Genomic DNA, 27,007 nt, shown 5'->3' with positions numbered 1-27,007 from the left:
CTATTCTGAGCTTCACTTCTACTCGATATGAAGTTAGTAGAAATGAAGAAACTAACTTTCATAATCTGTTGCCTCCACTCCTGCAAATATTTCTGCATAAAGCCAAACAGATTGATACAGATCAAGCATTTTAACACAAGGCATTTCCTGTTCTCTTTCAGGCAACACAATTTACACATTAATAGTCAGATGCAGTTCTATAGTTTGTAAATGAAAGAACCTAAACTAACCAAGAACTGTAACTTAACATATTTGGTCAGTGCTGGAGTTTATAATAAAAATCAAGAACAAACATCTATATCTCTGCACTATTTCTAGAAGGACTGATGCATAATTTCTAGTTGGTCATAGCATCAGTTCACTCATGTTTGCTTCCAACAAGCTGAAAGCTGCCTATTAGTCCCAAGTGACGATCTCACTTTCAGGGCAGTAAAACAGTGTTATTTTCATTTTCTTCTTTCTAGGAATTGGAATAATTTAGGTTCTTTCTGAAAATAAAAAGCAACCAGAAAGCAGACAGTGGGAAAAAGGGATGCAGTGTCCATGTGGCACAAATGCATGCTGCTAAATTCACAGGCTAGTATCAGGAAGAGTGGGAATGCAAAGCTAAGAGCATCCCCATGTACAAATTAGTGCTGGATTTTGTTTTACAACAATTTGTTTATTGAAAAGGAAAGAAACATTAGCTCCTGAATTACCGACTAAGGCCACATTATATATTTCTATAATTCTGTGAAGTCAAACAAGACTTTCAGCCTTTAAAATAATTATGGGGGGTGAGATGATCACTGCTTGCCATGGAGGGAGTTGCAGTCTTTGAAAATAGCTTAAGAGGAGCCAATCCTTGTTCCATGAAATCCTTGTTCACTCTCTTCAAAGAAATCCTTCACTACTACAAGAATTTACAAACCCTCAAAAAGAAACAAATGCCTTACTACCGACATGCAATGTGAGTCACATCCCACAGTGGAAATTGTAAGATTTTAAATGCAACTATGCGAGATCTTTTTGTTTTTTTAAGTATTCCAACCCCCTATGCATGAACATTCACTACATACAAGAAGTCATTAAGAACTCTCCTTATTTTTCAGGGCCTAGCATGTGTGCCATGTGGTCCACTACAGGCTGTTAGAAAACCACTAGTGACAAAAATGAAAATTCCATCAACACACAGGATAAAGTTTGGGACATTATAGGTAAGCTCCTACTTAACTTGCGATACAGTGGAAATCGCAGATTCCTCAATATTAGGCTTCCACCGCAATTCTGACAGCAGGAGCCCCCGCTCTCAGCCCCGGGACCCTGACAGCAGAAAAATCGCAGAAAAATAATAATGGGCTTTATTACTTCAAATAAGGCCCATTATTTCCTCTTCGCAATTGTCCATGTCTTGTCTGCAACTCAACCACATTTTTGTGACAATCATCCCGCAATTCAAATAGGGCCTTATTTATAGGCCTAATGCACGGAGTGTGGCCCTCCAGGAGTATTATTTATATACCTTACATGCTGTATTCTTGGCAATATTTGACTTTTTCAGAATAAAACAGAAGGATGCTACATACATAATTTCAAGCATCAACCCTGGTGTTGCCAAAGGTTTAAAAGTTATGAACCAGAACTTACAAAGTGGCTGCAAACCTGCTTTTAACACCTCATATGCCAACTTTGGGTTTCTACTTTTCTTCTTTTAGTATTACTAATGTAAAGTTAAAAACTTTACAAAAAAAGTTTAGTTTTCAATCAATCCACTATTTAGAAAGAAAAAAAGAAAGAAAAAAAGACTTATGAAGAAGTCTGAAAACAAGACCGACCTATACCCTGGGTGAGATTGGATGGGTTAAGTGTCTCTGGCACTATTTGTCTTCACTATTGACAGACACTGTCACAACCCACCACACGATGCCTGTCTCTGAATGGCGGAGCTAGAATGCAAGTTAAGTATTAATAGAGAAAACAACTAGCATCCCAGTAAATATAATCAAGCAATCCAATTCACCAATTAAAAAATAGTCACACAGATTCAAGATAGGCTGGTTATTTTAATTTACATTATGCCCAAAACAGTTTCAATTCCTTACAATTACATGCTGAAATAAGCAGTACTTTATACCTAGATTAAATACATCATTCTATCTGATTTTATATAAACACCACCAATTATTTACACTCATGTTTAAAGGTACAAAAGTAGTAATTTCTTACCTGCAACTTTTTTGTTAGTGGTTCTCATCCACCAATTCAGTTTAGTAGGTTTTCCCACTCAGAGTGGTGTCAGAGGCAACCAAGCAAGTCAGGCAGAATTCTACACCTCCTCAGCTGCTCCCTCTTCCAGCTCTCACCTTTCATCTCCCCAACTTCCTGACATAACCAAACCATCTTAAAAGGAATAATTCTGTAATGTCTTGACTAGTGGATCAGAATTACAAGAAACATCTCCAGGTAGGAAATTCTCTCTTCTGTTCCTCAAATCCACCAGTTCCTTCCAAAAATGTAGTAATATTGTGCTGGACTAAGTGAGGTTTTTATACCACTATGACAAGGAATTTCTCCCCAGTAATTACAAACTAGGTTTGTCCTCTTTTTCCTGTTTTTGTTTTTGCATTATTTGATAATAATAATAGTGCATTTTCATAATGAACTAATGCCAAAACCTTCTTAATGGGTGGGCTTTATTGCTTATACATCAGTCAAGAGAAGGCAGAAAGCAACTTTAGACTAGAACAGAAATAGGAATTACAGACCTAAAGGTCTACTACTTATTCCACTGTATTTTTAGAGGAAATATATACTACCAACAGAAATTTCCATTAAATGGAAAGAGTGTTTGTGAGAAACTTTCCTTTCTTCGACTCTCCCAGTACATATCTATACACTATCACCATTATACATAGAATTCAAATGATGAGAGAACGTCCTTGCCTTAACTGCCATCAAGCTAATTAGACACTGGCCTCTCCTGGACTGTTGAAACTATCTTCATAATAGTACGTACCTAGAAGTGACATACTGGGGAGTGCAGTTTAGAAATTTGTCAGAAATTATTTGTATTACAACAGTGCCCAGAGGTCCCAGTATGCTAAGCACTGTACTATCACATCGTCAGAGGCAGATCCTGGCCGAAAAAGCTTTACAATGTATATTAACCTTGTAAAAAAAAAAAGAGAAGCAGTTGATATTTCTTGGCTGAAACAAACCTGCTATATATAGTTTTTCCTCAAAGCTGTGCATTCTCTGAAGTTTGTCCCCTTAAAAATTTCCTCCCCTGAAAGATAGGGAAAGGCACTTCCCGATCATTCATCTGTTGTGTTGTGACTGAAGTGATGGTTTTCTGCATTCCTGACTACGAACTGCAAGAATTGAAAGCTTTCCAAGATTTTGGACACCAGACCAAAACCAGATCGAGCTTTTTATTTTTCATAATCAAGTCACTACATGACATCATAAACCTGCTATGTTAGGAGGTTCACACCTTTGAAGATTCTGGTACCTGCTTCCAGATCAAAGGAAAGGACCAGTGACTGACACTGCCAATGAAATCCGTCTAGAATAAATATGAGAAATTTCTGCTATTGATATATGGAAATAAGCATAGGAAAAGATGATGTCCTGGGTTCAATTCTGCAAAAACTCACTTTCCATTTTCAAACTTTATTTTCAACTAACGGATTTGGATATTTTAGGATGAGTATTACCCAAAAGCTTCTTTAGCTTTATGAAGGAAGAAAATGAACCTAACCCTTAGAGTATGGTTGCAAGAGGGGACAAATTAATTAATGGTATGACTCTTGTATTAATTAACAAAAGAGCAGCAAAATATCATTTTCAGAGTTAAATGTACAAAAATTATTACTGCAAGTATTATGGAGCCCCCCTCCCCCCGCAGGAGAAGTTAAATTACCTCTTTAAACCTGCCTCCTATATACCATTTTAAAGAAAGGAACAAACCATATATTCCTAGCTGTAGTATAAATGAAACATCTACAGTAGCGCTGAATTTGCTAAAAGGTTACAATTAGCCCACTCCACAGGGACAAACTTTCGAAGATTCGGAAGTATTATTCCTTTTGTTTAGAATACCAGATTCCACCTGCTCCATAATACCTCATATCTCGTGGATGGCAGCTGACAGAATCCCACAGATCATCTTTTTTTAAATATTTTTGGGTGGGAAGAGACATAAGAAGAATGTGCATTCAGATATATCTTTGGGGAAACTTTGATCAAACAGGTCTATGCTACTCTCTCTCAAGATACCAATATTTATTTTTGTATATTGTTCGCACAAAAACATTGCTCAACCTGTCTGATTACATGCTATATATGGCAGATGCAATTTAAGAGGATTCTGTGAACAAGCTTCAGGGTTGTGGAATTTGTGTCCCAGTGTTTACTATAAGAAAACAAATTGATCGTTTTATTAGAGCTCGAAAAGTTGAGATGGGAATTGAAAACAGCCAGAAAATCAAATCAGATGCAGGAAGGTTGTTCATAATTGTGGGGAGGAAAAAATATGGAAGAAGGATCTATTTCTACAGCGGCAAAGTGGGAACAAGAGATCAAAAAGACACTGGAAAGGATGCATTCCTTACTGCACCCCAAAGATTTGCAAACTGTCCTTTGTTAAGATTCTACTGGAGGGAGAAGGAACAGGACTACACTCCCTTGATATTTTCTGTGTAAGGGTAGAGAGGATTTTATTGTACATACTAATTCAGAGAACAGGTTCACCCTTCACATTTACCTTTCAAAAAGCAATACAGTTTAAAGTGCTTAGGAACAGGGGCTCTTGTATTTGAAGCATTCCACATAGAAGATGACAGAGAGCTTTTGACTTGCTACTAGAAAGGAACACAAGAGAAGAGACTTAGATTAGCATTTTGAACAGAAAGATAAAGGCTTTTTTAAATCAGTTTCGTACAAACCCATGTCCTCCAGATGTGAAAAATCTCATCAACATCTGAGAAATACAACTGAAGAATCAGTCACCTTCTCCAACAAGGGTTTGAAAATGCTCATGCCAGGAACATCAAAAGTGTGGGTTCCTGGAGCTCCAGCTATTGATCTATGTAAGTAATCAACTCCAACTACAGCCTAGATTGGGACTGCTTCATCATCTGGGTCTGCAATCAAAAGATCTTAGTAAATGATCCATATTTCCTGTTAGTAATATGCTAATGCTGGCTCATGTTACTCTTTTTCCTGCCCTCTGGATGAAGATTCTCCTACTGCAACAGTCTACGCAAAGAGCTCACAATGCCAGTCCTTAGTGCTGATGCATATAGGGATCCCATTTTCCTCCTCCTATTTTCTGGAAGTGTGATGGAACTAGTTACCTGAGAAAGAAGCTGAGGATATCAATGTTGCAGCACAAAATTCTGGATTCCTAGTTGTCTATACTTGCCTGATTGACCTTCAAAGAGTGGGTAAAACTCTTCATCTGAATTGATGAATATGAGATACACATTGTATTGCTTATGTTAAAATTTCAAATGTGTTCATGAAAATCCAACTATTAAGACCCAGTTTTAAAATTTTTAAACTGACCTGTAAATTGTAAAAAAAATATGTTAAATGGTAGTACTAGAAGTCTGTTTCTGTCAGGCCCTCATACCTGTAAACAGCCCATCCTGCTCCTCCAAAAATCTAAAGAGTTAGCTGCAGCAAGATTTTTATACAATGCATTTACATGGAACAAAACCTCAGAGCAAAGCATCTGTTGGAAAACCCTACAGAAATCTGATTTTCAGCCAGATACTGTGTTACCCTGTGGCTACGGAAGCAGAAAACAAATTATGTTAAATTTTAAATGAGAAAAAAAAACCTCATCACTCCCTATGATTTAATCTTCTCATTGCTTCTAGTAAAGTGCACCTGCATCATTTTATTTATTTATTTTTACTAATAAATGCTAGAGCTATTTCTAGTTAACCCCATCTCTTAAAAAACAACAATGTATTTTAATGGGTTCATCTACAGTGATGTAGGTTTAAACTTATAACATACAAAATACATTGTAGTTTTAGGATAAATAAGATAGCACACAAGATTTACACAAAACACTAGAAAGAACAAACAGGCTTATGATAATTTTAGAGTAGCAGCCATGTTAGTCTGAATGCATCCGATGAAGTGAGCTGTAGCTCACGAAAGCTTATGGTCAAATAAATCTGTTAGTCTCTAAAGTGCCACAAGTCCTCCTGTTCTTTTTGCTTATGATAGTGGAACTCTAAGATGACAAGGTCACCTTTCTTCCCAACTTTACCATTTCTACGTCAGCCACTTGAATGTGCGTCTGTGCTCTTTTACTAACCACTTTTTAAAAGTGACAATCAAGATGAGTGAATGGCCAATCTTGGTTTTTTAAATTAAATATAAATACACACAGCCCTCTTTCTCTCTCTACAATACGCACAGGGAGCCTGGAATGACCTTCCCACTTTTTTTCCTATAAACAGAAAGGAACCTCATTCAAATAGATTCCTTATACTGCAAGAGTCATGGCCAGCTGTGGCAGCTGCCTGAAGAGACTGCAACAACCCTAAGACAATTGGGGCATACAATAGAGAGGGGTGCACCCAAAAAGGAACTAGTGCAGCACAGAGGAATACTGTTCCTTCCAAAGAAGGAGAAATAGCAGCCTTCTGACTGAAGCACCTGTGCCCCCTTCCTTTGGGAACCTGGAGAATTTTGGGTATAGGGGAGAAACAAACTCCTCCTTCACAGGAATTGAGAGAGAACTGAGAAGAGGGCTGGGGAAGTGTAACCCACCACAACGGGAAACTATGGCTCCCCTGGGAATAAGAGAATCAATCCCTCCAAAACATTCAAAAAGAAGGCATGTGTAATCCTCTAGGCGAGCCCAGCCTGGGCTCCAGTCTACTAACTCCAGCCCTAAGTGTAAACTTCCCAGACCTCCCACTGAAGCAGGACTACTGGGCTCCCCTCCTTGCAGACGTTTGGTCAAGGGGAAAGATGGAAGGCAGAGTCTCTGAATCTCCCCAGCCCAGAATCTATCTCTTTGCTCTGGGCAAATCCTACATGCTCAGAGAGGGCTCCTTGCTGTGTGGAGGAGATGGTGGGGAGGAAAAGAGACTTGGCCCTCATCTCACCTCTCCGTGGCAGATCAGAAGTCTGCTTGGAGGGAGTGCAGCAGGGCCACTGGCACTGATGCAGCAGCAGAATGATCAGGGATCTTGTGGCAACACTAGTAACCAGCCCACTGGGTCCACGACAGAGCCTCACACTCACTTCTCCACTCTCTCCTATTGTTTGTGGAGGGGGCTGTTTCTTCTCCTATTGCCAGCTTCCAAATGGAGCGGTCACAAGTCAGGTCCAAAATTTACCAGACTAACCCAAGCAGCCTCTCCCAATCTTGGAGACAAAGGGGGTGTTTCTTCCCTTACAACCTCCAAAACTGTCCTAAGTTCACAGGGGAAAGAGACACAGGTGGTCCTGTTCAGCTCTCCACACGGTTGGTTTTTTTGGGGAGAGAAGCCTTCTCCCAAACTGCACCAGATGGTGGAGGCAAAGAGGGGAAGAACCCTTCCACTGCTATGTATTACGCAAACAGTAGATTCACTTGCATTATGTCTGTTTTACACTTCTGTTGACTCCTGTCACATTTTGAAAGTGTAGTCTGGGGTTTTCACTGGGGGTCTAAGGGAATTAGTCACCTAACTGCCACTGAAAGTCAATTAGATATGGGCACATAACTCCCTTAGGTTCCTTCAAAAGCCCCAGTCAAACTCTTTGGGTTATGGACCATCACAGTTGTTACATGTGTGCACAGCACAATGGTGCTGATCACTGACTGGGGCTTCAAGGTACTAATGAAACACTGTTTAAAATACCAAGATTCAATCCTTTGGACATTCACTTTTATGACAGGTGACATCAGTAATGAGATCCATACTTTAATGTTTTATGCTAATTGTTAACAAAGTTTATATGATCTAAGCTGTTAAATTCTTTACAATTTTACAATCAAGTATGCCACTTTTGATCCAGCTTTTTAACTGCACCCTGTGAAATCTAAAAACCCAACTGGCTTCTCACAATTCTGATGCAGAAGAATCTTCATCACAAAGTGACATTAAAGACCCCTTTTAGTTCAGTGAACATGGAACCTTCTTCCAATGTTTACAAATAAACCTCTGATCTACATTATTTTATTTCAGTTTTCTTTAAAGGAAAGAACATAAGGCCCTACCAGGTCAGGTCCATCTAGCCCAGTATCCTGTCTTCCAACAGTGGCCAATGCCAGGTGCTTCAGAGGGAATGAGCAGAACAGGCAATCAAATGATCTATCCCCTGTCGCCCATTCCCAGCTTCTGGCAAACAAAGGCTAGGGACACCATCCCTGCCCATCCTGGCTAACAGCCATTGATGGACCTGTCCTCCATTAATTTATCTAGTTCTTTTTGGAACCCTGTTATAATCTTGAACTGTCAATGCTGCAGTGTAACCCAAACACAGCTACCACATTCCCAGCTTTTTAAACCCATCTGGATTGACTGTCAGCAGATGCTAAAAACCTAGCAGGAACAGACATTTAGTTCTGTTTATCTCAATTCAAATGCTCAAAAATTGTCTCAGTAAAGGTACAAACATAATTAGCAGTTACATTTCTATCTGTGGATTTAACTGTAACAGTTTTTTTAAAAATCTGTGTTTCTGCAAAAGTGCTCAATTGTTGCTGTACCTTTAAACCAGATTCATAATTAAGAACTGAGCTAAAATATCTTGTAATTTAAAATCTTTTGGAATCAAACACTTGTAAAAGAAATTACCACTTTTTATAAATCTAATGACTAGCAAGCTCCACAGTACACAATTAAATCCACTGGCTCGGTCAGAAAATGTCTGGCAAAACATGAACGGTGATCAGTGCTGTAAGTTTCTCTTCCAGATTTAAACCTTTTCAGCACCCAACCAGGAAGTCTGTTTAGGGCACTGTGCATTTCTGGGGCATGTTTTTATATAGAAGGTTAATGCACATGAATCTACAGCAAAAGCTGCATAATGCAGCTACCAGCACCCCCACCTCAAACATTAATTTTCTAGAACATCAACTGATGGTCAACACACCTCTCTCAAACTTAATATAACGTTATAAAGATTACAGGGATCCAATTATTCAAGAAATCTCAGCCCATTAGGGAAGAGGTATAAGCCGTGGGCACAATGATTGGTTTGCCTTTTTGCTAAAGTTAAACTGCTTACTAGTCTATACAGCTGACCTAAGAGTTCCAGCTATGCACTAGCACTCTGGAGAGCACTGGTGCCAACCTCACAAATCAAAACTTTATCCTTAGCAATGGACTCACACTTCCCTACGAATTTTTTTAAAAACAAAAATCAATAAAAGGGACTTTATGCTTTAAGTTTAAAATATTCTGCATAAGGAGATGATCTTAGTATTTTGTAAATAAAGTTGAAGTGTCATGTCCCACACTTTCTCCAAAATGATACATTATAAAAAGAAATGTGCTTAATTCTAAACGGTGTACCTAATTTAAATAATACTTTCAGACATTTTTGATAAATATGAAATCACATTAAGTAGTTATTTATGTTTTAATATGCAATAAAAAGATTACAGCACATGCAACAACAGAAAATATATCTAAGTGTGGTTTAATCCTGAGAGCTTCTTCAGGCCATACAAAGGAAAACATGGTATTTTTTCTTCCTATAGCCTGATAAAAGACTTAAGGCCAAAATACCATCTCATATTCTATCTTTTATGCTATGTGGAATTCATTGTTTTACACACATTGACTCAGTTCCAAATTGGTGCCTACCATATCTGAAGAGAAGAGTGCATTCTAGGAGTTAGTACACACCTATGGTGTTGAAGACTACCAGTGGGAAAAGCACAGTATTACATTTCTTGGTTGTAAGTACATTATGCATGTAATGCAAGTATGATTAAGATAACATGTTATAGTAATGTATATCAGTTTGACTGTTAGTCTCCTAGAATGAGCTCTCATTTATTTCTTCATAATCGTCTCAGACTCCAAACTTTGCCAGCACTGTTCATGTTGGCCAGAATACTACACATCTTAAGGATATAACTGAGCAAAGCGGAATGCTTACCAGCAGCAACTACAGCTGGAGGAGGCGAACCTGCCTCACCACCGCTTGTTTGGCTCATGGATGCTACAGATGTTTCTCTGGAGGGTGGTAACTGCAACTCCTTTGGGAGGAGGTCATAGACAGATTCTGAGAGAATAAAAAGGAGAAGAGGGGTTTAAACACAGAGATCAACTGTCATTTTTATAAACATGGATTATATTAAAGATTTTAGTCTAGGAATATAGACCATCGATGTGGCATCTCAAGACGCTTCATAAGTTGCTGCATAGGTAAATTTCTTGGAGATCACTGACCCATAGAATCAAGTTGATTTAAAAAAAATTAAACTTAAAATACACAAGTTTTGAAGACTGGGCAAATTTGCATTTTCCCTTTCAAGGCACAGAGTGACCATCTATGAACCTGCAACACATAAGGATGCCTTTGAAACAATGCAGATGATGAAACCCAGAACAAACCACCTGAGATCTGGAAACAAAACTACTCTCAGTATCAAGCAGTGGAAATAGCTTCCAGTGGAGAATAGAACAACATTTAGGAAATAATGTAAAACCTTCCTATTTAATAAATCTTTGTCATGATAACCATAATCGTGGTCACAACACACGTCACCTCTTTCCCTCCCCGCCTCAACCAAAATAAATAAATAAATAAACCTATCCCAAACGAAGATTCTATAAATTGAAAGGGTATCAGAAAAGAGCCAGAACCCACTAGAGATGCTGTTTTATGTGGAAGGCCCTCAGACTCTACAATAATGTGTGGCAGTATAAATAAGTATTTTTGTGAACGTATCTGTTGTGAAACAGTTATGGCTGCTACACTCCACATGCCTGACACAAAACCACAACAGCAAAGTTCAAGATGTTAAGTCACCTAACACCAAATTCACTCTGCTCTTCCACTTTTACTGCTGATTCAAAGGTTAACTATTCACCTGTAATCACAATTATTTAAAATGAGCCCCATAATAAAAGCTGCCACTGCATTCAGACAATAAGAATATGCCATCTATCTACTTTACAGTGTATTTATTAGCACACTTGGTAAAGCCAGAAACATGGGTCTTTAGTAAGATATTAACAGGCAGGTATGGAGCCATCTCTACAAAAGTGATGCACAAATGCATACCATTACTGTTTCATGCACCCAGTTTAGGCATACAAATACTCTGATGTACACATGCAAATGGGTTTACATGTGCATTCCAAAATGCCAGAAAACCTTGACTTCCCCTGTATCACGATACTTATATGCCAGATATATGCAAAATTCTATATGCATTATTGAAAATTTGTCTGACAACAAACAACCATGCTGTCCAATCAAACCTAAAGTAATCAAGACTTGCACAGCATTTCTTCTGTAAGAGGAACTTCATTTAATTACGAAAGTACAGTCAGGCTGACAATGCAACTGACTAAAAACCTCTATCCAGAGTCAATTCTATAATGAATGGCATACATATATGTTCAAGACAAAAAAGGTTTGAGAAATCTAACCCTGAATAACTATAAGACATATATAGCAATTGCTTATCATGTCCCTCAAACTCAGAAACTCACTAAATGGGGAAGAGTGAAGAAACTCTCACTGATTATTTGGATAGTAACTGGCCTGTGAATAAGAAAGTTACTTATCTTCATAATTGGAGATATGTAGTCCCTATCTGTATTCCGCTATGGATACACAGATGCGCTCCATGCCCCTGAAGCCACAGAACCTTGAAAGCAGCGTCTGTTGGGCCACGCATTTGCCCTTGGTCTCCTGGTACTTCCAACCAAAGAAACAAAGGGTGGGGCAGACCAACAGCCTCCCCAGTTCTTTCTCTACCATGAATCCAAAGATGGGCTAAGGGAGAGGGGAAGGAGGACAGGTAGTAGAATATAGCTAGGGACCACACATGTAGAAAATCCTCCAGTTATGAATGTAAGTAACTTTCTTTTTTTCTTCAAGTGCTGGTACCGATGTGTATTCCACTGTGGGTGACTGACAAGCAGTACTCACATAGGAGGGTGTGAAGAGGCAGATGGCAGAACGGTTTGAAGGACTCTCATTCCAAAGGATGAGTCAATGAAGGAGTCCTGTCTTAAAGCATAGTGCCTCACAAACATGTGGATGGAACTTCACATAGCTGCTTTGCAAAAGTCACACAGAGGCACATCTTGAAGCAATACCATTGATGTCATGTGTGTTTTCATGGAACGAGCCCTCATGCTCAGGAGGGTCAGAAAAATTAGACAGCTGATAGCAAAGTAAAATACAGCCCAAGATCCATTTATATATTCTATGAGAGGATATACCTTGACCTCAAACTTTTTCTGCTATGGAGATAAACAGTCTGGGAGATTTTCTGATTGATATTGTTCTTTGCAGGTAAACATGTCGAGGAATGAAGCCTCCTCTCTTCTGCAGATGTGTGCGCTTTTGGAAAGAATACATTTTAAGTGAACTGACTGGTTCAGCGGAAATTCTGAAATTTCTTTGGGTGTGAACCTAGTGTAGCCTTTTATTTTATTTAACATGAATTATGTAATGTGGTATTACACCACTGGGGTTCAGCTCTGGTAGCTACAGTTTCAAGTTTAACAGAGTGAAAGTCACATTTGCTACTTGCTTCAGAGTTAGAGTCTCTCGGAACACAAAGATCAAAGGTAGTGACTACACATACAGTCACAAGTACAAGGTCTAGTCTATTTTACAAGTTTATTCAAGTTACAATTAAAGTTATCATTGCCCAAGCACATAGAAATTCTATACAGACCTATGCACAAGTTACAAATATAGTTATAAGAACTGTGACAAAGCTCTGTCCTTGCCTCCATGGGTCCCGCGTTTCCTGGCAGCTTTCGCTAGCCTCAGAGGCTCACTGTGACCCTCCACGTAACCTTCTTTCTCTAGAGACAAGGGTCACAGTCTACTGAGCCATTTTCATCATAAGCCAGTGAGGGAGGTGAGGAGAAGTTATCCTTCCTTGCACAGTCTCTGTTGTTTCCCAGTCTCAGTGATTAATCAGGGGGCAAAGGTGGTGGTGGGGAGCCCAGGCCCACCCTCTATTCCTGGGCTCCAGCCCAGGGCGCCTAATAGTATCAGCTATGATTGCTGACCTTTTAGAAACATGACATGTACAATTCCCTGGGCTACTTCCCCCACAGCAGCCCTCACTGCCTCAAGCTCCACTTCACCCTTACCTCAGGGCCTCCATCCTCGTGCCCGATATGGTGTGTACTACTCAATCTCTCCAACAGCGCAACTTCCTCCTACAGCTCCTGACATGCCCCCCCACCTGACTAACTGGGAGGCTTTTAACTAGTTTCAGCCAGCCCCTGATTGGCTTCAGGTGTCCCAATCAACGTAGCCTTCTCCCTGCCTTCTGGAAAGTTCTTAATTGGCCCCACGTGTCTTAATTGACCTGGAGCAGCTGCCATTTCACTTATCCTGGTACCAGGGATTTGTTTAGCCTGGAGCTAATATATCTATCTCCCACTACTTTTCTATAGCCATCTGGCCTTGCCCTGTCACAGAACATAACATAAGAATGGACATACTGGGTCAGATCAAAGGTCCATCTAGTGCAGTATCTGGTCTTCTGACAGTGGACAGTGCCAGGTGCCCCGGAGGGAACAAACAGAACAGGTCATCATCAAGTGATCCATCCCTTATCACCCATTCCCAGCTTCTGGCAAACAGAGGCTAGGGACTCACATCCTTAACAACAGTGTCAGGGTCTGATGGGTCTCTCATGGCTTGATCATCAGTAGAGGAATGGTGGAGTCTCCCATAGGGAGCTCAAATATTCCCGTTCTAGGCATCCCTTTTAAAATGTGATTCTATCTATACCTACATTCAGCACAAGTCCATAAAAATGTCAACCCTCTTTTCTCTTACTGGTCTGTGTCCATTGGAAACTTAAGGGACCCCCAATTTTCTATAGGCTGCGTAAGTTCCCTTTATCCTCATTAGCGCTGACACACACAACCTGTATCCTGTGGTTAAGACATGTCGGAGACAGATGCGCCTTTACAGTGTTTTTATGATCCAATATTAATCTTCTGAGTAATTTTTTGCAATCGTACCAGTTGGTATCTCTTTTCCCATAATCTTAGGGCATCAGGTTATCTTCCGGTCATTTATGTCATCATTTCTTGTCTCCAAGACCTAAAATTGCTAAGGTAAAGTCTTGCAGGCCTCAACAGGTTCTCATGTTTCAGCTGGTCTTACTCATGTCTAATACTTTGTTCCTCTAAATACTGATCAATCTTATACTTTTATAATCCTACAAATTAACTCTAACATACAATGAACATATGTAATATAACTGATTAATCATATCACACAATAAATGGATAATAAACTAAAATCATTGGCTACACTAGGATGTAAGTGCAATGAGACCTTCTCTATATGGAATATAGCATAAGGTGGATCTGCCATCAGAGCTAAGTTAAGTACCATTTTCTAGTGGAATCCTTTCTATTATTAATAAGGATGCTTTGTACAGCTTCAGGGCATGAATGTTCTAGAATCGATGCCAATCCAAAAACCATCATCTGAGATGGAATGGTTGGGGATTGGGGTGTCTGATTTTGCCCTTCCCATGGATCAGAAGATCAGAAAAAAAGGTGAATGCTGACTGGTGACTGAGATGACATACATAGGAGACTCAGGAACCAAAACTTTTTGGGTCAGTGGGGGTGATGAGGATGACTTGTGTCCTGTCCTGATGAGTCTTCCATAAGACCCAAGGTAGGAGGGGTAAGAGAGGGAAGACATAGTTCAGATGGTCTGGCCAAGGAAAAAATACAGTAACACCCTGAGAGTGACATCTTAGGGCTCTTCTGGAGTAGTATATGTTGCACTTCCTGTTTGTCTAAGAGGCCAATAGGTCCCTTATGGGGGTTCCCCATACAGCTAAAACAGTGCTCACCATAAAGTTGTGTAACTCCCACTCAAGGTCAATAGCAAAGCATCTGTGAGGGAGTCTGCTAGCACGTTTTTGATACCTGGAAGCTAAACGGTCTCTCCTGGGACTTATCGCTACATGCACTTGTGTCACGCTAAGTATGATTTGTATCCCAAACTCAATATCACGGGGCCCTGTTCGCTTAAAGTAATATTGCGCGTGAGAAGGAATGAATTTACAGCTCAATATTTAACTTTTTTAGCTAAAAAATTTGAACAATCATGTGGCACCAGAAGACACATTGTTCTTGTAGGCAATAAACAGGTCTTTAGTCTATTTCAGCTTTTAATACTTTAATCCTCCCAGTCCATCAGCTAGCTAAGTTATGCATCTCCTTGATGCGTGTAAGAGTAGGAATGGAAAGCTAGACTTGGAAAGAAGTTCATCTGGGCTCATCTTCATTTGTGAAGTACTAACTGTATTAGCACGCCAAAAAAAGCATGCAAGATTTCAGACACAATATATTTTGACACACCAACCCAAGACATTTATTCACCTAAATATTCTGAGTCAAAATATCTGTCCAGAAGATTTAAATCCTGAGCTCTATTTCTTAATCCAGAGTGTTAAAGGTACATTTTTATTTATTTATTTTAAATAGCACTGTACAAATTACAAAATACATATTTAACTAAAAGGCAAAGAGAACAGAAGCGTGAAAGGAAGTTCAAGACCTAGGCTATTTTCAAATGAGTGCACATATAAACACTCCAATATAAAATAATGGGAATTACTCCCATAGAAAAGACTAGACCCTTCAGCTTAAAACCATATAATGTAGATCTGTGGTTCTCAAACTTCATTGAGAACAAAAATTACTACACAACGCCAGGAGACAGGGACCATAGGCTGAGCCCACCCAAGCCCTGCCGCCCTGGGTGGGGAGGCCAAAGCCTAAGCCCAAGGGCTTTAGCCCCAGGCCTGTAACCTGAGCCCCGCCGCCTGCAGCTGAAGCCAAAGACTGAGCCCCACTGCCCAGGGCTGAAGCCCTTGGGCTTGGGCTCTGGGCCTCAGCAAGTCTAACACCAGCCCTGGCGACCCCATTAAAACAAGGTAGCGACCCACAGTTTGAGAACCCTGTAGATTAACTCACTTACATAATTCCATTACTATGCATTGCACTTTACAGGCTTGCAAGAATAGAGTTTCTCTGCGCTAGAGAGATTACAATCTAAATGGAAAAAATATATTAAAAAGAAAGGGGAAAGGATAAGGCCTTAGTGACTGACCAAAATACATTTGGCATTGTAACACCACTTTCCCCAATCCAGAGCTGAGACACATCTGCTGCCTCAGCTTCTCCACTGCCAACAGTCTTCCCCAGGCTTGTAGGCCACTGTGGTACTTCTAGCCCTCTAGTCAAAGTCAAAAGTCCATCCCTCTTGGGGTAAAAACGAGTTCCAAATGAAGTCCAAACAAAACACAGTGCTTCCAACCATCTTCTTTACTGGGTCCCAGTCCAGTCTGTCCTGGCCCAAAACTACCCTTTACAGGGGACAGACTACCCTCTTCCAGGCACACATTATCATAAGGGAAAGAGGCTGCAATCCCTATATTACTTTTAAAAAAAACAGAAAAGGACAGAAGAGAGAGAACTGGGTATATTAGTCAATCACAGGATTACTGTGAGCCATCAAAGCAATGCAGCTGTGAAAAGGGCAAACTGGATCCTAGGATGTATCACATAAGGTAATTCCAGCAAAGATAGGGAAGTATTAATGCCATTGAACAATGCACTGTTAAGATCTCATCTGGAATACACTATATGAGTCAGGTCACCCATGTTCAAGAAAGATAAATCCAATCTGGAGCAGGTGCAAAGAAGGGCTATGAAGATGATCAGGGGAATGAAGAACTTACCTTACAAGAAGAAATCAAAAGAGCTAGGCTTGTTTAACCCAGCAAAATAAAGGCTGAGGCGATATGATTGTTCTCTATTCAGGACGGTAAACACCAGGAACGGAGAAGAGATATTTAAGCTCAAGGACAATGCTGGCACCAGAACAAATGGGTATAAACTGGCTGTGATATAAGTTCTCTCTCTAGTGCTTTTACCTTAAAAATAAATAGGCTTTCACAGGAAGTGCTGTGTGGTATCTTATAACTGTTGCCAATGACACTATGTACTGTCTCTGAGGAGAGAAGCAAGCAGGCCTGTCTAGGCAGACCGTCTTTTGCTGGAAATGAGAGAGAAAACAGGGACCTGTTTGGTCAGAATGGAGAGTCTTGGGTCTCCACTCAAGAGAGATGACGGCCAGGGGACCTGGAAGCTTGAGAGTGGCTGCCCTTGCTGAACCATAAAGGAGATGTATAGGTGCAGTTGCCCTGAACTTGCCATGAATATATACAGGCTGGGAATTAGAAGAAGGTTTCTACCATCAAGAGGAGTGAGGTTCTGGAACATGCTTCCAATAACCATAGTGGTGGCAAACAACCTAACTGGTTTTAAGATGGAGCTTGATAAATTTGGGACAGGATTATATTTCTGGATTGCATGTGACGACCCAGGAGGTCACTTCCTGAGGAAACTACAATCCATCGGTGATCTTCCTGAAAACACCATCCTGGCCACTATGGATGTAGAAGCCCTCTACACCAACATTCCACACAAAGATGGACTACAAGCCATCAGGAACAGTTTCCCCGATAATGTCACGGCAAACCTGATGGCTGAACTTTGTGACTTTGTCCTCAAACTTTGTCCATAACTATTTCACATTTGGGGACAATGTATACTTTCAAATCAGCGGCACTGCTATGGGTACCCGCATGGCCCCACAGTATGCCAACATTTTTATGGCTGACTTAGAACAACACTTCCTCAGCTCTCGTCCCCTAATGCCCCTACTCTACTTGTGCTACATTGATGACATCTTCATCATCTGGACTCATGGCAAAGAAGCCCTTGAGGAATTCCACCATGATTTCAACAATTTCCATCCCACCATCAACCTCAACCTGGCCCAGTCCACACAAGAGATCCACTTCCTGGACACTATGGTGCTAATAAGTGATGGTCACATAACCACCACCCTGTAGCGGAAACCTACTGACCACTATTCCTACCTACATGCCTCCAGCTTTCACCCAGATCACACCACACGATCCATGGTCTACAACCAAGCTCTACGATACAACCGCATTTGCTCCAACCCCTCAGACAGAGACAAATACCTACAAGATCTCTGTCAAGCATTCTTACAACTACAATACCCACCTGAGGAAGTGAAGAAACAGATTGACCGAGCCAGAAGAGTACCCAGAAGTCATCTACTATAGAACAGGCCCAACAAAGAAAATAACAGAAGGCCACTAGCCATCACCTTCAGCCCCCAACTAAAACCTCTCCAACGCATCATCAAGGATCTACAACCTATCCTGAAGGATGACCCATCACTCTCACAGATCTTGGGAGACAGGCCAGTCCTTGCTTACAGACAGCCCCACAACCTGAAGCAAATACTCACCAGCAACCACACACCACACAATAGAACCACTAACCCAGGAACCTATTCTTGCAACAAAGCCCGTTGCCAATTGTGCCCACAAATCTATTCAGGGGACACCATCATAGGGTCTAATCACATCAGCCACACTGTCAGAGGCTCGTTCACCTGCACATCCACCAATGTGATATATGCCATCATGTGCCAGCAATGCCCCTCTGCCATGTACATTGGCCAAACTGGACAGTCTCTACATAAAAGAATAAATGGGCACAAATCAGACGTCAAGAATTATAACATTCAAAAACCAGTCGGAGAACACTTCAATCTCTCTGGTTACTCAATTAGAGACCTAAAACTGACAATTCTTCAACAAAAAAACTTCAAGAACAGACTCCAATGAGAGACAGCTGAATTGGAATTAATTTGCAAACTGGATACAATTAACTTAGGCTTGAATAGAGACTGGGAGTGGTTGGGTCATTACACAAAGTAAAACTATCCCCCCCGTTCCTCAGACGTTCTTGTGAACTGCTGGAAATGGCCCACCTTGATTATCACTGCAAAAGGTTTTCTCCCCCCGCTGGTATTAGCTCATCTTAAGTGATCACTCTCCTTACAGTGTGTACGGTAACACCCACTGTTTCATGTTCTCTGTGTATATAAATCTCCTCAATGTATTTTCCACTGAATGCATCTGATGAAGTGAGCTGTAGCTCATGAAAGCTCATGCTCAAATAAATTTGTTAGTCTCTAAGGTGCCACAAGTACTCCTGTTCTTTTTGCCCCCATGGCTGACTCTGCCCAGTAACTAATGATGCTGCCTCCATGGCTGACTCTGCCTGGCGACTAGTGATGGTATCTGTGTCCCTCTCACCCAGCCAATGGGAGCTACGGGGGGCAGAGCCTGCAGCAGACATGGCCGGCAGCTTGGCCGCATGCGTCTCTCCTCCTTGGGCCGCAGCGGGGAGGTTCTCGGGCCGCAGATGGCTCGCAGGCCGGGACTTTGAGACCCCTGCACTATAGGAACTCTTATATTTACAAATATAGTTTATTAATACATTTAGCAGTAACAAACACCCTAACTCAGTAAGCAGATAGATATACTACAGAATGTACATCTGCACATCCATATACTCACACCATCTTCTACAGAACAACCTGAAATGTTAGCCATCATCTTCCTCATCACCATCACCTTCCCATCATCACAAGTGGCCGTCATTTTGGCACCTCCCAGAGACTACATCTCTTTCTCCTACCGCTCCTAGGCTGGGATGTCACTTTTATAACACACTACGCTGACCCCACTAAGTTTGATGCATATTCAGTAGGGGATTTTTCCCCCTTTTCCTTATTTGCGTTTCCTCACCTTACTAATGTTGGGGTGTCTTTTTCCTACAGATTAGTATATCAGTAATCTCAACTTATTATCATATACGTCCATTTGTTACAATGGCCCTTTTGTGGTTAGGTATCACATTTGTTATTTCTGTCCTAACTGGTTATTTCGGTTCTTTCCAAGTTTTAAGTTGTGGTGTACCTGTTAAGTTTTAAAAGGGTCTGAATTTAGGAAAGCCCCTACGCCAACCTGCTTTAACGCATCCTCTATGTTAAAGGCCGCAGTCATATATGGACTTATGCTTTAGTTCATCACCATCTATTTAGGTGAAAAGTCCCAAACATATGTATGCTAATTTTGCCTTAGTTCAACATACAGGATGTGGCTTGCAGGTCCCCTTCTGTTTCAGCGGAAGTTATGATATATGTTGTACAAAGTATGCCTTGTGAGGTATCATTTGAAAAGTCATAATCTGTTGAACATCACTGTAATGAAGTTATGAGATTTTGCTATATGTTTGTTTGTTACTAAAACATGCTGAGTCTATCAATGCAGACTAGGTTCTTAGAGATAGCAAAAGGACTGTAAACAAAGGCCTTGCATATCATCCCTGAAGAGGCTTCAAACATCACATACACAGATGTGAGCAAGAAATTTACTATTCACCTGAAAGACATTTTAAATCTCATACACCAAAGATTGATTGTCTGCACCCCAGCTGGGAGAGTATTCCTCACAGAGGAGGAAGAGGATACAAAATAAGAGACACTGGCTTCCCCGTTACCTTCCCCACCTCGACACAAGGAAGAAAGATCTTTTGGAAGACAAAGAGAAACATCACTGAACTGTGGGAGGCACGGTCCGAAGCTGAAGGGAGACAGCCTGTGAAATGTATTTCAGCTTATGATGAGGCAACCTGTTTTGCTTTTAGAACTATTGCAATTTTATTTACACCCCCCTCCACCCCAGGCCCTGCTCTCACCCCTGCTCCGTCTCTTCCCACCCACTTTCGCCCTCTCCCCCGCAGCATGCCCCATCCCCACTCCTCCCCCTCCCTCCCAGAGCCTCCGGCATGTCATGAAACAGCTAATTGCGGTAGGAGGGAGTGGGAGGTGCTGATTGGCAAGCCAGCAGGCAGGCAGAAGATGCTGGGATGGGGGGAAGCTGGCTATCGGTGAGTCAGCGCCTATGAATACTTTGCACATATACAGTCCTTTAACTTGCCAAACCGTCGATCCATATATGTACTCCCTCCAGTAACCAAATCTAAGAAGATGAAGTTTAAACTCCAAACTCTGTATATCTAGGCTTCCAACTCAATACTACATGCTAACTACAATACAAATGAGACCGAGAATCATTCTGAAAATATGACAAGACCATTATATAAATCAGTGGTATAAACTTGCCTGGAATATTTTGTTCAGTTCCAGTTGCCCCATCTCAAGAAGTATATGGCAAAAAAGCAGGGGCTCAGAGAATGAGAATTATTAGAGCCCTGGAAAGTGCTTATATGAAGAGAGACTGAGCAGATTTGGACTGTCTGCCTTATGAAGTAAACAAGAGGACATGATAAATGTATACAAAATAATGGTATGGAAAGGTAGATATGAAACTTCTATTCGCCCTCTCATAATACAATAAAAGGATATTCAATTAAAGGTGGCAAATTTCAAACAGAGAGATACATGTTTTCTTCACAACATGCAGTCTACCCATGGAACTCACTGTCACAAGATATAACTGAGACCAGAGCTTAGCAGGATTCAAACAAAAATACGATACTTATGCAAATAACAAGAATAACCAGTTATAATAGTAAGGATTTTAAATATAAAGTTTAGGAACAGATATAAACCCTCTTGCTTCACAGCATAAGCCAACCTCTGATTACTAGGGGTTAGGAAGAAACTTTCCTTGGGGGCAGGTTTTCCATTAAAGTGTTTTGTGCACGGTTACTTGCACTTTCCTGTGAAGTAGACTGTATTGGTCACTGTCAGAGACAGGATATTAGATTTGTCGGATCACTGATCTGATCCACTATGGCAATCCCTACATTCAAACACTTTTGAAATTATAAAAGCGTTAGGGACATCGTACAACAATTCTGTTGACCACATCCTTCACCACTCCCTTTGGCTCAGAGATGCCTCAAAACAATAGTGACTCATTGTGACTCTCCAACAAGCTAAAACTGGCTCCTGGCTATTGGCAGTGGATCTTCATTTATGTTACTTAACAGAAGCATAAAATGATGTATCTGACATCAGGCAAGCATCCACTATCACCCCAAAAATAAGACTGTTGTTATTGATTACCTTAAATTATGCAATACTGTTGAGAATGAAAACCCAAATCTCTTACATTTGTTAATGTTCAAGATCTTTATTCTTTATTTTTTAAATAAATTAATTCCCAGTTGAACTAGTTTAATGTAAATTGTTGTGTGTTCTACACAAAAAGTGAAACTTTTCAGAAGCACATAATGAAGTTAGGCACCTGACCCCAATGATTTTCAATGAGAAGTGGGCATCTAACTCTTCGGCACTTTTGAAAATCCTTATTCTATATAGCCATCCATCATTTGCATTATTGCAAAATGCTGCTTTGGAAAACATTGGAAATATATTTATGTGAGCAATTCTTCCTGAGTTATGATGACAAACAATGGAATGTACTATTTTGACCATGGTTATATATTTGCACTCAGCTTGTGAGTAGGCTTTTGTGCCTTCAGATACTGTCCTACAGTGCCAATGTGACTGACAATATTTTGCAATGTACTTAAGTATAAAAGAGTGGATTAAGAAACCAGTTCAATTTATTTCTTCATTTCCTGGGTTTCTTAAATTGTCAGATGCTTAATGTGTGTATAATTGTAATTTGGATTAAATTACTTAGCTCAAACAGTTTACTGTTATCGAAGATACTGGAAAATGTTAGTTCTTATTTGGCCATTACTGATCTGTACGCCCAGTGTAAATGTCTGAAATAAAAATATAATTCCCTGTTTGAACGTTTTTTAAAAAAAGTAGTCAACAAGATCTCCTTTGGCCAGTTGACCAGATACCCTCTAACTACAGGACTAAACTTGACGTCAGAGGTAGATATAAAAGATGAGGGAAGTATTGTGATATACTAGCAAGGTCTAGGTAAAATGCCTTGATGAGAAGTCCAGTCCTCTATCCTCAGGTGCTACCCAAATTTAAGGAGACGTCTGTGAAACTGCACCAACAGGAGAAAGCAAGCTAGCTGCCTAAAGCTCGTTATTGGAATGAGGTTCACGTCCACTCTCCAACGACCTCCAGAAGTGTCTAAAGCATACTGTGGAATGTTCCCTACAGTTCAGATCAGCCCTCTTTATAGGAAATTACCTATTATCACCCCAAAAAATTAAGATCCGTGACAACCAACCAAGTAGCTCATCATCATATTTTAAATTATAAAGTTATTCTTAAACCCACTTTAATTTATTCAATAAAAATATACTTGCAACAAAATAGCTACCCAAATGTTGAACTACAATTTCCAAACCATAAAATCCCTAGCCTCTTGCTGTGCTCCCACCTAAGTAGAAGAAAAACCCAGATAACAGCACTCCAGTTCTCACTGGTATTCTGCTGCATAAAGAAGCACAATCAACTTATAGTCGTTCAACAAAAGTTAATACATTTCACCATCCCTCTCTGTGAAAAGCTGATCCCTTAAATTTTGAATTTCCTTTTATACTCAAAGTTTTCATTAAGAGTAAAGGGCACTTTTAAAAATCCCTCTTCACCAACAGATTGTCTTGCCTCAAAGTGAGAACAGATGTTTCAGGATTATTCCAGATCAAACCAAAAGAGAAAAATCTGCTGGTCAGCAAAAAGTAAAAGCACACCCCTCCATTCATGGAGCACAGACATGTAGATTGGCAGTGACCTGTTTCCTATGCCATGCATCTATTCAGGCAGTTATCGGACACATTATTTACAGCAAGCCTCCAAATTTCCCATTCCCCTCCCCCACCCAAACCCACAATGCTAGCTTGCTAGAGGCTTCCATGTATCTCATATCCAACTACTCAGATCAAGGACACAAGGGGACGAGACAGATGTGTGAAAAATTATTATTTTAGATGCTGTCAAATTTCTTCAAATGCCCTTGCTCTGATTATCCCTCACTCCTAATCTCACAGCTGAGGTCAGCTGCTGCAACTCTTATCTTCTTGCCAGTTATACTGAAAATTCAAAAAATGACATTTCACATGGCCACACTGACCAGAGGCAACGAGCTAACATCATCCAAGACACCAGAACGTTCTACATCAAGGACAACCAGGATTTTGTATTATGAGGTGATTGAAGACAGGGTAAAGCTGTACGTATTCATTCACACCAACTGAACAATTTATATACAATTACTGTAATTAAAAAATTCACATGGTATTAGAATTAGTTGCCATGATGGTTCACCAGAAATAAATTACCAGGATCAAAACAGCAAGCACCCGTTTTCAAAATGTGTAGATTACACAGTGTAAATCTAAACCACAATCTAGTCTCAGGTGAGTGGCATGCATCATTGCCTATCTTGAAATATCTGCAAGAACAAAAAATTCTCAAGGTATTCGTCAAGGTATGTCACATATATGAGAAGGATTTAGGAACAGATCCTCAGCTGATGTAAACTCTCATATGGCAATTTACATCAGCTGAGACCTTTTGGTTTTTTAATGAAAATCTGTATGCATGCAATCAAACATTGGCCTTCTTTGCAGGCAGGCTCTCAGAGTTCTGCACAAAAGACACTAAATTAGAATCATCTTGAGTACTTTACTATCATCCCAATATAAGGGGCCTAGTGTATATTTGCCTTTTCAAAGTTCTGTTATATTCAGGTTCTTATATAGTCCTCATCACAGTATCAGAGCACATTTCAGAAGTACATTAAGCAACATGACTACCATTTGTCACACGAGTCTTTCTACCCAATGGGAAAACTGAGAGCTTTTAAAAACTTATTTTTGTAGTCATTTTATGCCTGGTGTGGTGTGTGTGTATTTGTTATTAAAGGCATGGTCAAAGAAGTGTCCCTTGCACTTGAAACAGAAAGCAGTGATGATCAAGGTGGTTAGATCCTGCGGGAGTTCTCTTGCATAGCCTTCAACAGGCCCCAAAGAAAGCTCTATCTACTGCAGAAACAACCTTTACCTTTGCTGTGGACAGTTCTAGTGTGCCTGGGAAGCAGAGTTGTTGACCACAGTCCTCATTTAAGAGCTTCAGGCAATCTTTTACAGTGAAAACAGCTGTCACTTTGGAATGAAGCCCCTCCTGTTAAAGAATGAGCCTCACCCTGAAATCCAAGTACAGAGTTGGATTTTGTGCTACCACTCCAAGAGATGGGGAGGGGGGGGGGGGGGGAAAAACAGATTCGTCTTACTAAAGCTGCAAAGGGATTGTGGAGTACCAAAACCTAGTTTAATTGTTGTGTAGCAGGTTGTGTCTCAATTAAGTGCCTGGCTATTATGCTGTAACGGCATTTCAGTTATACTATATATGCATTATTGATAAAGTCCTTTGGAATCCTTTGATGAAACAAACTGTTTAAGTATCTGTAGTTCAGTTCTATTCTGGAAGTGATTAAAAGTGATACATTGTGGTTATTTATAGTGTCACTGACTAGACCAAATTTGCTCAGTTTACAGACCTTTGTTTTTTGCGGCGGAGGGGGTATTAATGTTAATCCTGCACAATTGAGACAGGCTGGAGGAGATGGGGCAGAAGAGGTCTGTGGCCACCAGAGTCCACTCCAGGGCCTGGCATGGAATCCAAGATTCATGGGCCTCTACTTTCCTCCACAGTCAATAGACTGCTCTGAAACCTGCAGGAAACGTATCATCCTCTTCTAATGCTGGTCCACATAGAGCATGACAACCTACTACTGTTCTCACCTATGCATGAGCTCAAGAGGCAAAATGTCTGTGCTGTGGAGCTAAGGTTTCCAAACCTACTAATAATCCAGGTGGGTGTCAATATGATTCAGTTTGCTTTTTTTAAATCCTACGAAATCACACACAAAAATACATTACAAGAATATTAAGGCTGCAAAAATCAAGTTCTCAAAAGTTAGGAAATGCCACAATTACGGTTAATTTGTTCAACTTTGTGAGTATGCATTATGACACAGTCTTTAAATACATGACCACATAATATTTTTTACATAGGAGCCCTGCATCATTAAGTGCATAAGATGGACCAGGCTCTGGGAATGAATCAGAGCCGTTTAGTGAAGGAGACTTGCCTGAAGGAAGGAGAAAGGATGGTGCCTAATGGTTAAAGCAACTCAATGCCACTCTTGAGAACTGGATTCTACCCTTGCCTCTGCAACAGAGTTCTTACATGATGCTGGGCAAGTCACTTAAACCAAACTTTTCACAGGTGTTCACTACTGTATATTCCTCATTTTATAGGTCCCAACTTTAAACCCTAGGCCTGATTTGCAGTAGGGCCAAGCACTCTCAGCTGCAACTGAAGTGAATGGGTGCTGTGCTTTGAACATATTAAGAGCTATAGAAAGCTATGTACTATTTAAAAAAAAAAAATCAGACCCTAAGCACTCCCTAACTTTTACAGTACTTGACTTTGTAACTCTAACATTCTTTTAGCATAGTTTTGTGTATGCAATGCTACTTAAAATGGTGTCAAATATCCCAAGAATCAGGTTTGCCTCTGAAGCTTTTATAAGTTACACACACAACAGGAAGCAGGATTATTTTTAGCTAGAACCCTGAATGAGCATAGGTGGGAACCACAGTCTGTGGCTACTACTAAAAGGATGACAAATATTCATTATGGCACTCCATGATAAAGCTAAACCCATGTAATGGCAAAAGAACTAAACAGAGGTCTATAGTTTGTGTAAACCAAGCAGTTTAGTGACTAATTGAACTGCATTTGTTAAATCATATTATCCAATTTTTATTTCAGGGGTCTTTTGTTGTGTGTTTGATCTATGTTAATTTGATTAAATCTACTATATGAAAAATAATGAAATTTCAGCTAAAGAAATTACATAACTTAAACTAGGTTATATGTTTAAAGGCTACCACATTAACTGGGGAAATTTTCCAGATAGCTTTGGACACTTCTATACCAAAGACCAGGCTTTGAA

At 40.3% G+C, this 27,007-nt stretch overlaps 1 protein-coding gene across 4 annotated transcripts in view; it reads right to left on the bottom strand.

Annotated features, from left to right (window-relative positions):
• Window positions 1-27,007, bottom strand: part of NFAT5 (nuclear factor of activated T cells 5) — a 146,280-nt gene that overhangs the window by 89,938 nt on the left and 29,335 nt on the right. For 2 of the 4 annotated variants that reach the window (XM_048870697.2, XM_048870699.2), the window contains exon 1: window positions 10,105-10,173. Coding sequence is in view for 1 of the 4 variants with exons in the window: in XM_048870695.2 (XP_048726652.1) it covers window positions 10,105-10,230 (126 nt within the window). In the remaining 3 variants the exon portion in view is untranslated. Of the gene's footprint in view, window positions 1-10,104; window positions 10,232-27,007 lie in introns of those variants that run through there. The other 2 variants (XM_048870695.2, XM_048870698.2) reach the window with 2 other exon arrangements.

Source organism: Caretta caretta, chromosome 12, assembly GCF_965140235.1.
Source record: "Caretta caretta isolate rCarCar2 chromosome 12, rCarCar1.hap1, whole genome shotgun sequence".
Taxonomy (NCBI): domain Eukaryota; kingdom Metazoa; phylum Chordata; order Testudines; family Cheloniidae; genus Caretta; species Caretta caretta.
This window is presented reverse-complemented; position numbering and strand designations above follow the sequence as displayed.